The sequence below is a fragment of the Hemicordylus capensis genome, chromosome 4, assembly GCF_027244095.1.
Source record: "Hemicordylus capensis ecotype Gifberg chromosome 4, rHemCap1.1.pri, whole genome shotgun sequence".
Classification (NCBI taxonomy): Eukaryota; Metazoa; Chordata; class Lepidosauria; order Squamata; family Cordylidae; genus Hemicordylus; species Hemicordylus capensis.
In genome coordinates, this window is record NC_069660.1 from 112,451,808 (window position 1) to 112,464,542 (window position 12,735).

General features: G+C 43.2%; 1 protein-coding gene across 9 annotated transcripts in view; it reads right to left on the reverse strand.

Annotated features, from left to right (window-relative positions):
- The window catches only part of ZZZ3 (zinc finger ZZ-type containing 3), an 87,834-nt gene that overhangs the window by 4,857 nt on the left and 70,242 nt on the right, over positions 1 to 12,735 (reverse strand). For all 9 annotated transcript variants that reach the window (XM_053247943.1, XM_053247938.1, XM_053247935.1 and 6 more), the window contains 2 exons: positions 10,482 to 10,634; positions 5,748 to 5,882 (listed from right to left, as the gene is read on the reverse strand). In XM_053247943.1, the coding sequence (XP_053103918.1) occupies positions 5,748 to 5,882; positions 10,482 to 10,634 (288 nt within the window). The remainder of the gene's footprint in view (positions 1 to 5,747; positions 5,883 to 10,481; positions 10,635 to 12,735) is intronic.

The window sequence follows — 12,735 nt, forward strand, 5'->3', positions numbered from 1 at the left end:
AAGTACATGGAGATGGATGTGGTTTTAAAACACCATCCTTCCCTGCGCACTGAGAAGCTACAGAAGCAGGAAAGGGGAGGCAGCAGGGAACAGCAGGCAGGTAAGGCAATGCCCATGGGCAGTGGGAGCAGGGCAAGATGCCCATACTCGCCACTCCGAGGTGCAAGAGTGACCACCTCATTAGTGGTGGTGACCACTTCTTACATTCCACCAGCCTGTAGCAACCAACCTGTGCTACCTTACTTCACAGGGTTTCATCCCTTTATCAAGTGTACCACATGTTCCCTCTCTAAAACTGGAATGTAAGAAAGGATAGACTGTTATCTCCTATACTCAATTGCCTTTTCCTTCAGTTAGTTACTAGGTCTTATCTTGTAGCCTTTTCTGAACCTCCTGGAATTACACAATTCCAAACCAAAATTTGGCCAACCCAGTGATGGCAGGCTATTATGTTACAAAGTCATTACAGAGTCAAAATAAAGGTTCTCCAACTTTCCAAATTTGTGAATTGGCTACCAATAATAATCTCTAGACCTGCTAAATGACTGTGCCCTCAAGCAGTTGGCCATGGAACCAATCAGAGAGAAGGTGACCTTGGACTTAATCCTGAGTGTTGATCAGGACCTGGTGCGAGATATGTGTCATGGCACCATTATGGAACAGGGACCACAGTGAGATTCAATTTAGTATAAAAACGAGTGAATAATTGCCAAGGAAGTCCAATACAGGAGGGATGTGCATGAACTGGTTTGGAGGTCCAGCATTTGGACTGGTTCAGTGGTGGTGGGGGGTTACCATTAAGGAGCAGGGAGGTTGCCCTTAACACCCACCCACCCCGGCACTGCCGCCAAAACCACTGGTGCACGCACGTCGGGCACTTCCAATTACACACTGATCGTGTGGAACCAAGGAGGTACGCAGTAGTCCCCTGCCAGTGGTTTCGGTGACATTGCCAGTAGGGCAAATGCGGTGTGGGGGGGGTGGGGAGGGCACCCTACCTGCTCCTTAAAGGTATGCCCCCCGCCACCGAACCGACCAGCCAACAGTTCGTGCACATCCCTACAACACAAACACTTTGTAATTCAGAAGAGGAAACTTCTCAAAAACAAGAGGACTAGTAAAGAAAGTTAAAAGGAAAAGTCAGGAGGGTCAAAATGCTCCAGAAAACCATGGAGTCTATTTAAAACCACAATAATAGAAGCTCAGTTAGAATGTGTAACAAAAACAAGGAAAAGTACCTCCTCTAGGAGGAGAGCAGTGTGACTAACAAGTAGAGTCAAGAAAGCTATAAAAAGACAAGACAACCTCCTTCAGAACCCTTTATATGGTTCTGCCCACAGAAGTCCTGTCCAAATCAAGAAAACAAAGAAAAATTCTGGCAAAAGCAATGCTAGGAGATAAGAACATAAGAACAGCCCTGCTAGATCAGGCCCAAGGCCCATCTAGTCCAGCATCCTGTTTCACTCAGTGGCCCACCAGATGCCGTTGGAAGCCTAAAGGCAGGAGTTGATGGCATGCCCTCTCTCCTGCTGTTACTCCCCTGCAACTGGTACTCAGAGGCATCCTGCCTTTGAGGCTGGAGGTAGCCTACAGCCCTCAGACTAGTAGCCATTGATAGACCTCTCCTCCATGAAGTTATCCAAACCCTTCTTAAAGCCATCCAGGTTGTTGGCTGTCACAACATCTTGTGGCAGAGAATTCCACAAGTTGATTATACGCTGTGTGAAAAGGTATTTCAGTTTGTTGGTCCTAGATTTCCTGGCAATCAATTTCATGGGATGACCCCTGGTTCTAGTGTTATGTGAAAGTGAGAAGAATTTCTCTCTATCCACTTTCTCCATATCATGCATGATTTTATAGACCTCTATAACGTGTCTCCCTGCAGTCGTCTTTTTTTCTAAACTAAATAGCCCCAGGTGTTGTAGCCTTGCCTCATAAGGAAGGTGCTCTAGGCCCCTGAGCATCTTGGTTGCCCTCTTCTGCACCTTTTCCAGTTCTACAATGTCCTTTTTTAGATGTGGTGACCAGAACTGTTCACAGTACTCCAAATGTGGTTGCACCAGAGTTTTGTATTTTCTATCCGTTCAACCGTGTCCGACTCTCAGTCACTCTATTGCCGAGAGTAGGACACGACTGAATGGAGTTTGTATAAGGGCATGATAATATTAGTAGTTTTATTTTCAATCCCCTTCCTAATGATCCCTAGCATGGAATTGGCCTTTTTCACAGCTGCCGCACATTGAGTCGGTGCTTTCAACGAGCTGTCCACCATGACCACAAGATCCCTCTCCTGGTCAGTCCCCGACAGCTCAGTAAGGGAGGCGAAGAAGATACGGGGGCTTGGATTGTGTCAGCTTGTCTCCTGACCTTGGTCTGGAGCTATTTCATAGCCTCCAGGCTACCCATCTCCCCCGAACCCGGCATAGACAACTTGGAGGCCGGTCTGTGTAGCTGTGCTTTGCCCTCTCGTCTTCCTGAGTGCTGGCAACTATTTCCAACTGTGAGCACTAATTTTCATCTGCCCCAGCTTGGAGTTACCTGTGAGAGAGGCAACTGAGTTTTTTTGGGAGCCTATAAAGATGGAGGGAGCGCCAACAGCATAGCTGGCTGTGCATATGGTTTGCCCCCTTGTTATTGAGACTTGGCTGAAGATAATTTGTAATGTGTCTGGGTTTGTCTGGAGATGGGGAGACAGGGGTCGTCTTCGTTGACTGTGGGGCAGCTATACAGTGGTGGGGAATAGAAGAAATAATGTTGGCAGGTCAGCAGGCCATTCCTACCCAGGAAGGGTAGTCAGAAATTTAATAGCTGTCTCCCCTTCCAGCTGTCCTGCCAGCTCTTTGACCTCGGGGAGCACTGCCAACAACCCACATCGCCTTACTTGCTTCTCTGCAATGCCAGGTCAGTCTAAAATAAGGCTGAACTCATCCATGATCTGACTATGGATGAAGGGGACGATCTGGTATGTATTACGGAGACTTGGTTGGGGGCGGCTAGTGGTCCAGTCTGTTCTCAGCTTCTCCCACCAGGATACTATGTAGAGGAGCAGGTCAGGGGACGTGGAGGTGGAGTGGCTGTGGTCTATAAGGATAAAATCTCCCTTACCAGGGTCCCTGTTAGAGTATCAGACCATATTGAATGTGTTTACTTAAGTTTGGGGACCAGGGATAGATTGGGACTTCTGTTGGTGTACCGATCGCCTCACTGCCCAATGGAAACCCTTATTGAGCTCACAAACTTGGTCATGGAACTTGTGTTGGAGTCTCCCAGGCTTTTGGTACTGGGGGACTTCAATGTTCATTTCGGGACCAATTTGTCTGGGGCAGCTCAGGAGTTCATAGCGGCCATGACAACTATGAGCCTTGGTCAGCCTGATGGATGCTCTCCAATTGGGAATTGACAGAGGAAGTATGACTCTGTTGGTCCTTTTGGATCTCTTGGCAGCTTTCGATACTATCGACCATAGTATCCTTCTGGAACGACTGAGGGTGCTGGGGCTGGGAGGCACTGTTTTACAGTGGTTCTGCTCCTACCTTTCAGACAGATTACAGATGGTGTCAATTGGAGATTGTTGCTCTTTGAAACCTGAGCTTAAGTATGGTGTCCCTCAAGGCTCCATACTCTCTCCAGTGTGTTTTAACATCTACATGAAACCGTTGGGAGAGATCATCAGGGGATTTGGAGCCGGGTGTTGATGACACGCTGATGACACCCAGATCTACTTCTCCATGTCAACTTCTTCAGGAGCTGGCATAACCTCCCTAAATGCCTGCCTGCATTTGCCATTTTGTCGCCCACTCACCCAGTTTGGAGAGATCCTTTTGGAGCTCCTCACAATCCGTTTTGAGATTTCACTACCCGAAATAGTTTGGTATCATCTGCAAATTTGGCCACCTCGCTGCTTACCCCTACTTCTAGATCATTTATGAATAAGTTAAAAAGCACCGGTGCCAGTACAGATCCCGGAGGGACCCCACTTCTTACTTCCCTCCATTATGAAAACTATCCATTTATACCTACCCTCTGTTTCCTGTCCTTCAACCAGTTAGCAATCACCACACCTGCTTGTCCCCTTCTCCCATGACCGCTAAGTTTTCTCAGAAGTCTTTGATGAGGAACTTTGTCAAAAGCTTTTTCGAAGTCCAGGTATACTATGTCAACCAGATCACCTACATCCACACATTTGTTGACACTCTCAAAGAACTCCAAAAGGTTTGTGAGGCAAGATTTACCTTTGCAGAAGCCATGCTGGTTCTCTCGCTGCACAGCCTATTGTTCTATGTGCTTTACAATTTTATCCTTGAGGATGTTTTCCATCAATTTGCCTGCAACGGACGCTAAGCTAACCAGCCTGTAATTTCCTGGATCACCCATGGATCCCTTTTTGAAAATCGGTGTTACATTGGCTACTTTCCAGTCCTCCAGTACGGAGCCTGATTGCAGGGATAAGTTATATGTTTTTGTAAGGAGGTAAGCAATTTCACATTTGAGTTCTTTGAGGACTCTTGGATGGATTCCATCTGGCCCTGGCTATTTGCTAGTTTTCAGTTTTTCCAGACAGTTTAGATCATCATCTCTTGTCACCTCTATCTGACTCAATTCTTTAGCCTCCATCCCCGAGAAGCCTGGTTCAGGAACAGGTATATGCTCAGTAAACTCTGCCATGAGGACTAATGCAAAGAACTCATTTAGCTTCTTTGCAGCCTCCCCTTTCACTCCCTCATTGTCTAGTTGTCCACCCGCCTGCCTGGCAGGTGTCCTGCATCTCATGTATTTAAAGAAGTTTTTGTTATCCCCTTCGACACTTTTAGCTAAATGTTCCTCAATCTCTCTTTTTGCCTCCGTTGTTGTCACCTTGCATTTCTTTTGCAGAGTTTGTGTTCTGTGCACAGTCAACATCGAGCCTGATGTCAACGGGCAGCCTAGTCTTGGCGGTCGTAACGCCTCATTGTATAAAGCCACACGCTCTATCATAAAGCTCTATCATTCACTGTCTGTTTTGAGAAGGAACAGATCTTGCATGCCGCAGTGTTATGCTGCTCTCTCAAACATGTAGATGGTAGTTTCAACACATCTTTTGGATGTCTTTTTAACGCCCATGCTGGCAGAGAGTGCCTTGAGGCTTTTGCTTCATGGCAGCCATTTTAACACCCTTTCACCAAAGCAGTCCGTTAAGCTTTAGAATAATCTTTTGCAGTCCTGAGGTAAACAATCCAATAAATCTAATATTTCTCTCTGTTTGTTTGTTTCTAGAAACCCGAGGAGCCAGCACTGAGGTGTTGACTCTTTGGTGTTAAATGGAAACTGAGGAAATGGTGCCCCCGTCAATTTCAATGGAAGCACAGAGCACGTGCAAGGCAGAGTGGGCGTTACAAAGAGCTAGTTAGTCTACCCGTGAGGTCCCTGCACAGGTGCAGAACCCATTCCTTATAAATGCAATGGATCACAATCCAGATCTTAAATTATTTTCAAGGAAGAAAAGTCATTTTCACTCGTTTGAAAAGTCTGGATTTCTAAATGGAATAGCTTATTTATAACTTCCTTTTGAGGCATAACAGAAGTACTTACTGAGATGCAGATTAGATCTCAAACATTCTCTTCAATTAGTGAAGATGGCTCTAACGGTTTTGCTGTCTTTTAAGTATGAACAGAACATGTTCATACACTGCTGAAGCTGAGGCACACACACTGCTGAAGCTCTTATCTTCCAGCAGACCAAAGATATAGTCTTCTCCATATGGACTTACCTTGAAGCCTAAGTGTTGTACAAAGCCACTTTCTGCATGCATTTGCTGCAGCTTCCGTTTCTTCAGTTTTTTTAGTTCAAGAAGCTCTTTGTATTCTGGTAATTCTCGATATGCTACAGGAATACTTTCCTCATCCTATTTATTAAGAGACAGAGAGATCTTAATGTGTAAATGAGGAAAAATCAAGCTATAAAAATCTGTAGCCAGATCTATAGATTAACAAAAATATTTTCTATTACTAGACAATTAAGGTTAGGTATTATGTGTTATGCACCTATTTTGTCTAACCATTTGATACCACAGTTTACATGAATATTTGAGCATAGGTAGCAATAGCCAACACCCAACTCACCTGCTCAGTTTAGAATTGGACTCAGATAAACAGGCTCAGTTTGAAATATCATTTCAGTTTATTCCAGGCCTAATTCAAATCCTATGGCACACCAAATGGGATCCAAACACTTCCCCTCAACTCCTGTCATGAGCCCCTATAGTCTATCTTGACACAACTGTAATGCTTAAATCAGGCATCCCCAAACTGTGGCCCTCCAGATGTTGCTGAACTACAACTTCCAGCATACCCAGCCACAAAAAAATTGTGTCTAGGGATGCTGGGAGTTGTAGTTCAGCAACATCTGGAGGGCCACAGTTTGGGGATGCCTGGCTTAAATGGATATAACAGCAGTAGTAGTGAGTTCTCTGGAAGCCTCTATCGGTCACTTTCTGGAACACATCTATGGCAGAATCCCTGGTGTTATGGATACTGGGAAATGTATTTTTCCCAGGATGCCTGAGTCCTTTCTACAGATGTCCTAAAAAAATACATGTCCCAGGACTCCTAGTCCTTGGGACAATGTGGGAGTGACATTTAAGGCACCAGCAAGGGAGGGAGGCCTTCAGTGTTCTCTCGCTGTGCTGTTGTTCCTACCACCACATCATGTGAGGAGGGAAAGAGCATTTCTTCTCTGGCTTGAAGAACTGATGAGGCTGCAATGTTCATCTTGGATTCAAGGAGAGCATTATGAGTTGCCAAACTTTGTATTCCAACTCAACAAATTACAAACTCTGGTGGCAACACTAGGCCATGGGGTGCTGAAAATGGGCCAAAAAATGAAATAGTGGTATGTTGTTTTTGCTACAGTTTAGCTGGGTTCTGATAGTTACTTATCTCTGAATGAAAAAATCACCATATTTTATTTCAAAATAAAATCTTAGAACACATTTCCATGAGCCTGCCGTTATTTCAGCTGGATAATTAAATGAAGCCTAAATGTCAGTGAGCAATATTATTTTTATGTAAAATAATCATATTTTGAATGTAATATTTTAGTCATTGTGCCATAATTTAATTACATAAAAATGATAGTCATCGCTTGGCTAATCTGTAAGTGAGACAAGCCATATAAAACTTCCTGGGGTGGATAAAGGCGTGAGCATCTTCGAAGATGGTATAAATTAGGATTGTGCATTGGAGCATTCAATGTTGTGCAGATCCACACATTTCTAGTACTGGGCCCCCCGCTTTTTGATATTGACAGAATTCTGTGGGCCCGCCTGGGAAGACAGACACAGACATCTAGGAATTGTAGTTCCCAGATGCTCATGCATCTTCCCAGTCAAGCTTGTTAGCACCTGTCCCTGAAGAAGAGACCCCCCTATCCTAAAACTATACACAGATGGCTGCAACAGGAGCGACCATCTCCATGTGACACCAGGGGGTGATGGTGATGTTGTAGATTCATTGGCATTGAATGTGCCGGTGAACAGCCCTAATATAAACAACAAATTAAGACTACTTAAAAATAAAAAATAAAACCTAGCATTCAGGATATAGCGGTCCGGACCAAAATCTGTTCTCCCTCCTGGTTCCATAAACAACATTGGCTTTCAAATACTGTACTAGGGAACCCTGGGATTCTTTCAAAGCTTACCAGGGCTTTTTTACACTCCTCCCTGTGGCTTCCAGTGGCATCTGGTGGGCCACTGTGCCTGGGCCTGATCCAGCAGGGCTGTTCTTATGTTCAGGGGTTCCAAAATGAGAAGATGAGCAATGGCATAAAAACTTGCTCATCACTTATCTATATAAAGCTGCAGGGGACTCTTGAGTGTATTCTAGGGTGTGTTTTCAGCAACCATGTGGCCAACACATGGAACTGTGGCCCGACAGGAACTGACTGCATGTCCTAGAATCTGCTGTGGCTCCTAAGGCTTGCAGAACAGGCATAGAGGGCTTCCTTGATAGACGACTTGATACAGAAATGGTTCCCACAAGGGTAGGAAGTTTGAAAACCACTTCACTAAAGTGTGACCATGTTTCACCATCATTCCCCAAAATGAATCAATTATTCTCTAGTTCCAACGAATGTCCTGTCTGAACCCTGAAATCCAAACCAAAATACCACATTACTAACAGAATATATTTTTAGTCTTGCATGTGCTGCCTCTTGGCCATAATAAAAACATTTATCCATAGTTCTGAAAAGTTAGCTCATTTAGCTTTTTTGCAAGCCAGAAAAACAACAGTCTAAATTAAAGTACACAGAGTTCTTGAGAAACAAACATTAAGTACTATCTTGGAAGAACACACAAATACTACACCTTTATATTAAGGGCTGACTGATGGCGGGTGGGGTGGGAAAATCAGATTCATCTGAATTAATATTTCATACTGAAACGCATCTGGGAGGGGAAAAACTCTGAAGTTTGGAAATGCCTATAATTCAGACTTGGAGCAAAGAGAAATTAATTTTAAAACAACTTGTTCCAATCTGTCACAATTCTATTCTGCCTGTTCCAAGACTTGACTGAGAGCAGAATTATTCTAATTTTTAAAAAGTAAACAAAATCCAGGGGCGTAGTGAGGGGAGGGGGGCCCATGGTCAAACGTGGCCTCCTCACTCACAGCAGTGTCCCCTGTACAGCGCACGTGTGCTTGCATGCACGCCCCCACAGACCAGGATCTGCCATCCTCCTTCCATTGGCTGGGCTCCTGGTGAAAGGAAGGAGGATAGGAAGGCAAGCAGCCAGAGGAGACATCTGGTGGTGCGCACCCCCGCTCTGTCCAGCCTTCTTCCATCAGCTGGGAGCCTGGCTGACAGAAGGATGATGGGCAGAGCCAGTTGAGTCAACGAAGGAAGCGGGTGGGTGGCAGTTGCTGGCAGCAACAGCAGTGGGAGTCTCAGCCAGGGGAAGGGGAGAGCTTGGCAGCTCCTCCTGGAGGCGAGGAGGCTCCCAGATGCAGGACACAACAGGTTATTTGAACCTGTCTGCCCTATTACAGTCCCACCCTGCTATAATCCTTCAATATGTTATCACAATCTGGAGGGCAGAACATTCAAGTCTGCTGCAGTTTCATCTTAGTTTTCTCTACCTTTTAACCTGCTATTTGGTTTGGATCCCCCCCGCCGCCACTGGAATGAGTAAGTGTTACTGCTCTATTCAGAGCCCTGCAGGAAAAACCCACTCTACTAATCCTCCTGGTCCAATTTTGAATCCTGTATGAAGACTAGCTGTTACCATTGCCCTGCGAGTGCTGGGCCAAAAATGATGGCCAGGATCCAAACTGGCATGAGCTTCACAGGAATTTTTAAGCTTCCCCTCAGCTGACAGCTCCCACCCCACCTAAATAAACCAAACAAACCCAAGGTCAGGAACCTCCTGAAACAGGGAAATTCAAAGCAATTGTTGCCTCTCCTCTCATACACAAATGGAAGTGCTTTCTGCTCAAGCACAGGTGGTTTGGATCCCATCCAATGCAAGTAAATGTGTCAGGAACACTGCCCCTCCACAAGATTTGTGTGGCAGAGAATCTATTCCTATTGTTTCAAATGATTTTTTTCTTCATTACTCATATAAATTAATAATGCCAGCATGGGGTAGTGGTTAGAGTGCTGGACTAGGACTGGGGAGACTCAAGTTCAAATCCCCATTCAGCCATGATACTAGCTGGGTTACTCTGGGCCAGTCACTTCTCTCTCAGTCTAACCTACTTCACAGGGTTGTTGTGAGGAGAAACATAAGTATGTAGTACACCACTCTGGGCTCCTTGGAGGAAGAGCGGGATATAAATGCAAAATAACAACAAATACAAGCTACCTGTAGCCAAAAATTGGTGAGACCTTATAATAGAAAAAGTGGTAGAAAATGAAGATGCAAAAATATTATGGGACTTCTGACTACAAACCAACATCTGCCACACAATACACCAAATATAACTGTAGTCGAGAAGAAAGAAAAACAAGTCAAAATAACCGACATAGCAATACCAGGAGATAGCAGAATAGAAGAAAAAGAAATAGAAAAAATAACAAAATACAAAGATCTACAAATTGAAATTGAAAGGCTGTGTCAGAAGAAGACCAAAATAATCCCAGTAGTAATTGGCACCCTAGGTGCAATTCCAAAAGATCTTGAAGAGCACCTCAACACCATAGGGGCCACAGAAATCACCATCAGCCAATTACAAAAAGCAACTTTACAGGGAACAGCCTATATTCTGCGACGATATCTATAATAACAACAATATTGAGAACAAAACTCTGACATCCCAGGTCCTTGGGAAGGACTTGATGTCTGGATAAAACAAACCAGTCAATAACACCTGCCTGACTGTGTAAACAAGACATCATCATTATCATCATCATCATCATATATGCATTCCTATACCTCTCTTGAATTTGAAGGACCTTTGCTCACAGCTTATTTTCAATAAACTATTGGGAATGCAAGACATACCGACACATCCTCCTCTGCTGCACTGCCCATGTGACTGTGAAAACTAGATCTGTCATCATCTTCATCCATATACACGGGGGGTTCATGGGAAGTCATGAACGTTGAGGGCTTGAAGAGATGCTTATTCAAAGGATGTTGCCGTCTGCTGGATGACTGCAAAAAAGAGAGAAATACTATTTGTCAGATTATATATAATAGTCTAAATATAATCGTGACAATTTTTATGCCACCTCAGAAACAAAATTATATACATTTTTTCTTAATGCCTTTAGCATATTTTAATGTACATGTGAAATCTACTTCTAATAAACTTGGAAATATTATCATTTCATGTAGAAAATCCTGATATGCCAATATACTGTGAAATCAAGGTATTTCAATTATTTAACAAAAGATCAACTTCTCCTGTTCACTCAGTAGTTCTGATTAAGTAATTAACAGAAACAGAACATTCCACTATTCATTTATTTGCAAAAACTCACAAGTACAACTACTAGTGTATAACCAGCGAGTAGGGCTTTTCAGAATTAATGCAAATGGTGGACTGATTTAAATAAAACATTTAAATCATGGATATAAATAATAAAGAAAACACTCCAACTTAAATCAAGTTTCTAACTCATATTATTCCTGGACCAACATGCAAACTAATTGCTTGCTTTAACAAAACATGTTGGATAACTTCCAGAATAACTGAGGGCTTGCAGAATGAGCAAATTTGCAGCAGTGCAAGCAGTAGCTTAGTTGGACTGTAGTCCTCTGTTTGTAGTGGACTGCAAAAGTTTCCACTAAAAAATGAGGTGTACTGCCATTGCATAGCTGTTGCACAACTACAACCAGGCTTGTGGTAATGAAACACTAGCCTGGAGCACAATCTAGGGCACTATATATTGTGCAACAGTTCTGTGCTAGCACAGCATTCTCCCACAAGTGCTCCATTTCTCTGGACATCAGCCATTGTTTGCAACTAAACAGAGCTTTCATATGATCCAATAATATAATCCCAGACCTCCGATTGTGCAATCCATATGTTTTTTGCACTATAAAAATATACATCTGCTTAGGTTATCCAATGTGAAATTAAGTATTTCTGTTTAGCTCATGCTAAACATGCACTGCTTTGCACATTCAATGACACTACCTGGCCAACAATGCCAACTACCTGGATGACTTTAAGAAGGGTTTGGATAACTTCGTGGAATAGAGGTCTATCAACGGCTACTAGTCGGAGGGCTGTGGGCCACCTCCAGCCTCAAAGGCAGGATGCCTCTGAGTACCAGTTGCAGGGGAGTCACAGCGGGAGAGAGGGCATGCCCTCAACTCCTGCCTGTGGCTTCCAGCGGCATCTGGTGGGCCACTGTGTGAAACAGGATGCTGGACTAGATGGGGCTTGGGCTTGATCCAGCAGGGCTGTTCTTATGTTCACTATACATGCAATGACACTGAACACAATCTTGAGAACTAAATGCCCAGAACTTTCCAGAAGCAAAGTGAAACAGTTACTAGGCAGAACAGCAATTTCCCATGACATAAAAAATCAATCTATATGGTTTGATTGTCATCAAGGCCATAAAGTTACAGTTTTTGCAATAAAATAGGTAAACTGTTGTGTCGTAAATATAAGGCTTTACTTCAAAAAGATAAATAATCTTGCTCATCCTCATTCTTTAACCAATAAAAATAAAATTTTCTATCCATAGGATGTGCTATGGTTTCATTTTTTATGCTAAATGAGTGTTGACTTTAAAATGTTGGTTACACTACATTCAGATTATTTTGAAAGCAACACTTGACTAGAAAACGTAAAAGTCTGTCATTTAAAAAAAAATGGATTCATCCTGAATACAAACCCTTTGTCTCAGGAAATGCAATTATAATTGTCTTCCAAACATCTGTTAAATGGCAGCCTTGCAACCTTTACATGCTTAGTCATTCCATCGAAAGGACTTTGGAAATGCAATTTCTCAATTAGTCACTCCTACAGAATTGAATATCTAGCATCTAGCACTTGTAACTGGCTGAATATTATACCTGGTCTTTTCAGACTGGCATTCTGACACATAACATCATTTGTCAAGTTTACAGAAACACTAAATCTGCCACTTAAAATTTCAAAATTTAAAATAAAATAAAAATGTAGAATTAATGTCAGCTGTGTAAACAAGGCAGAAAGCATATCTGTTCATAGTAACTTGACACCACAACACTACTGCTATAATACTTTATTACACACAGTGGTTGACATCTAGACTAT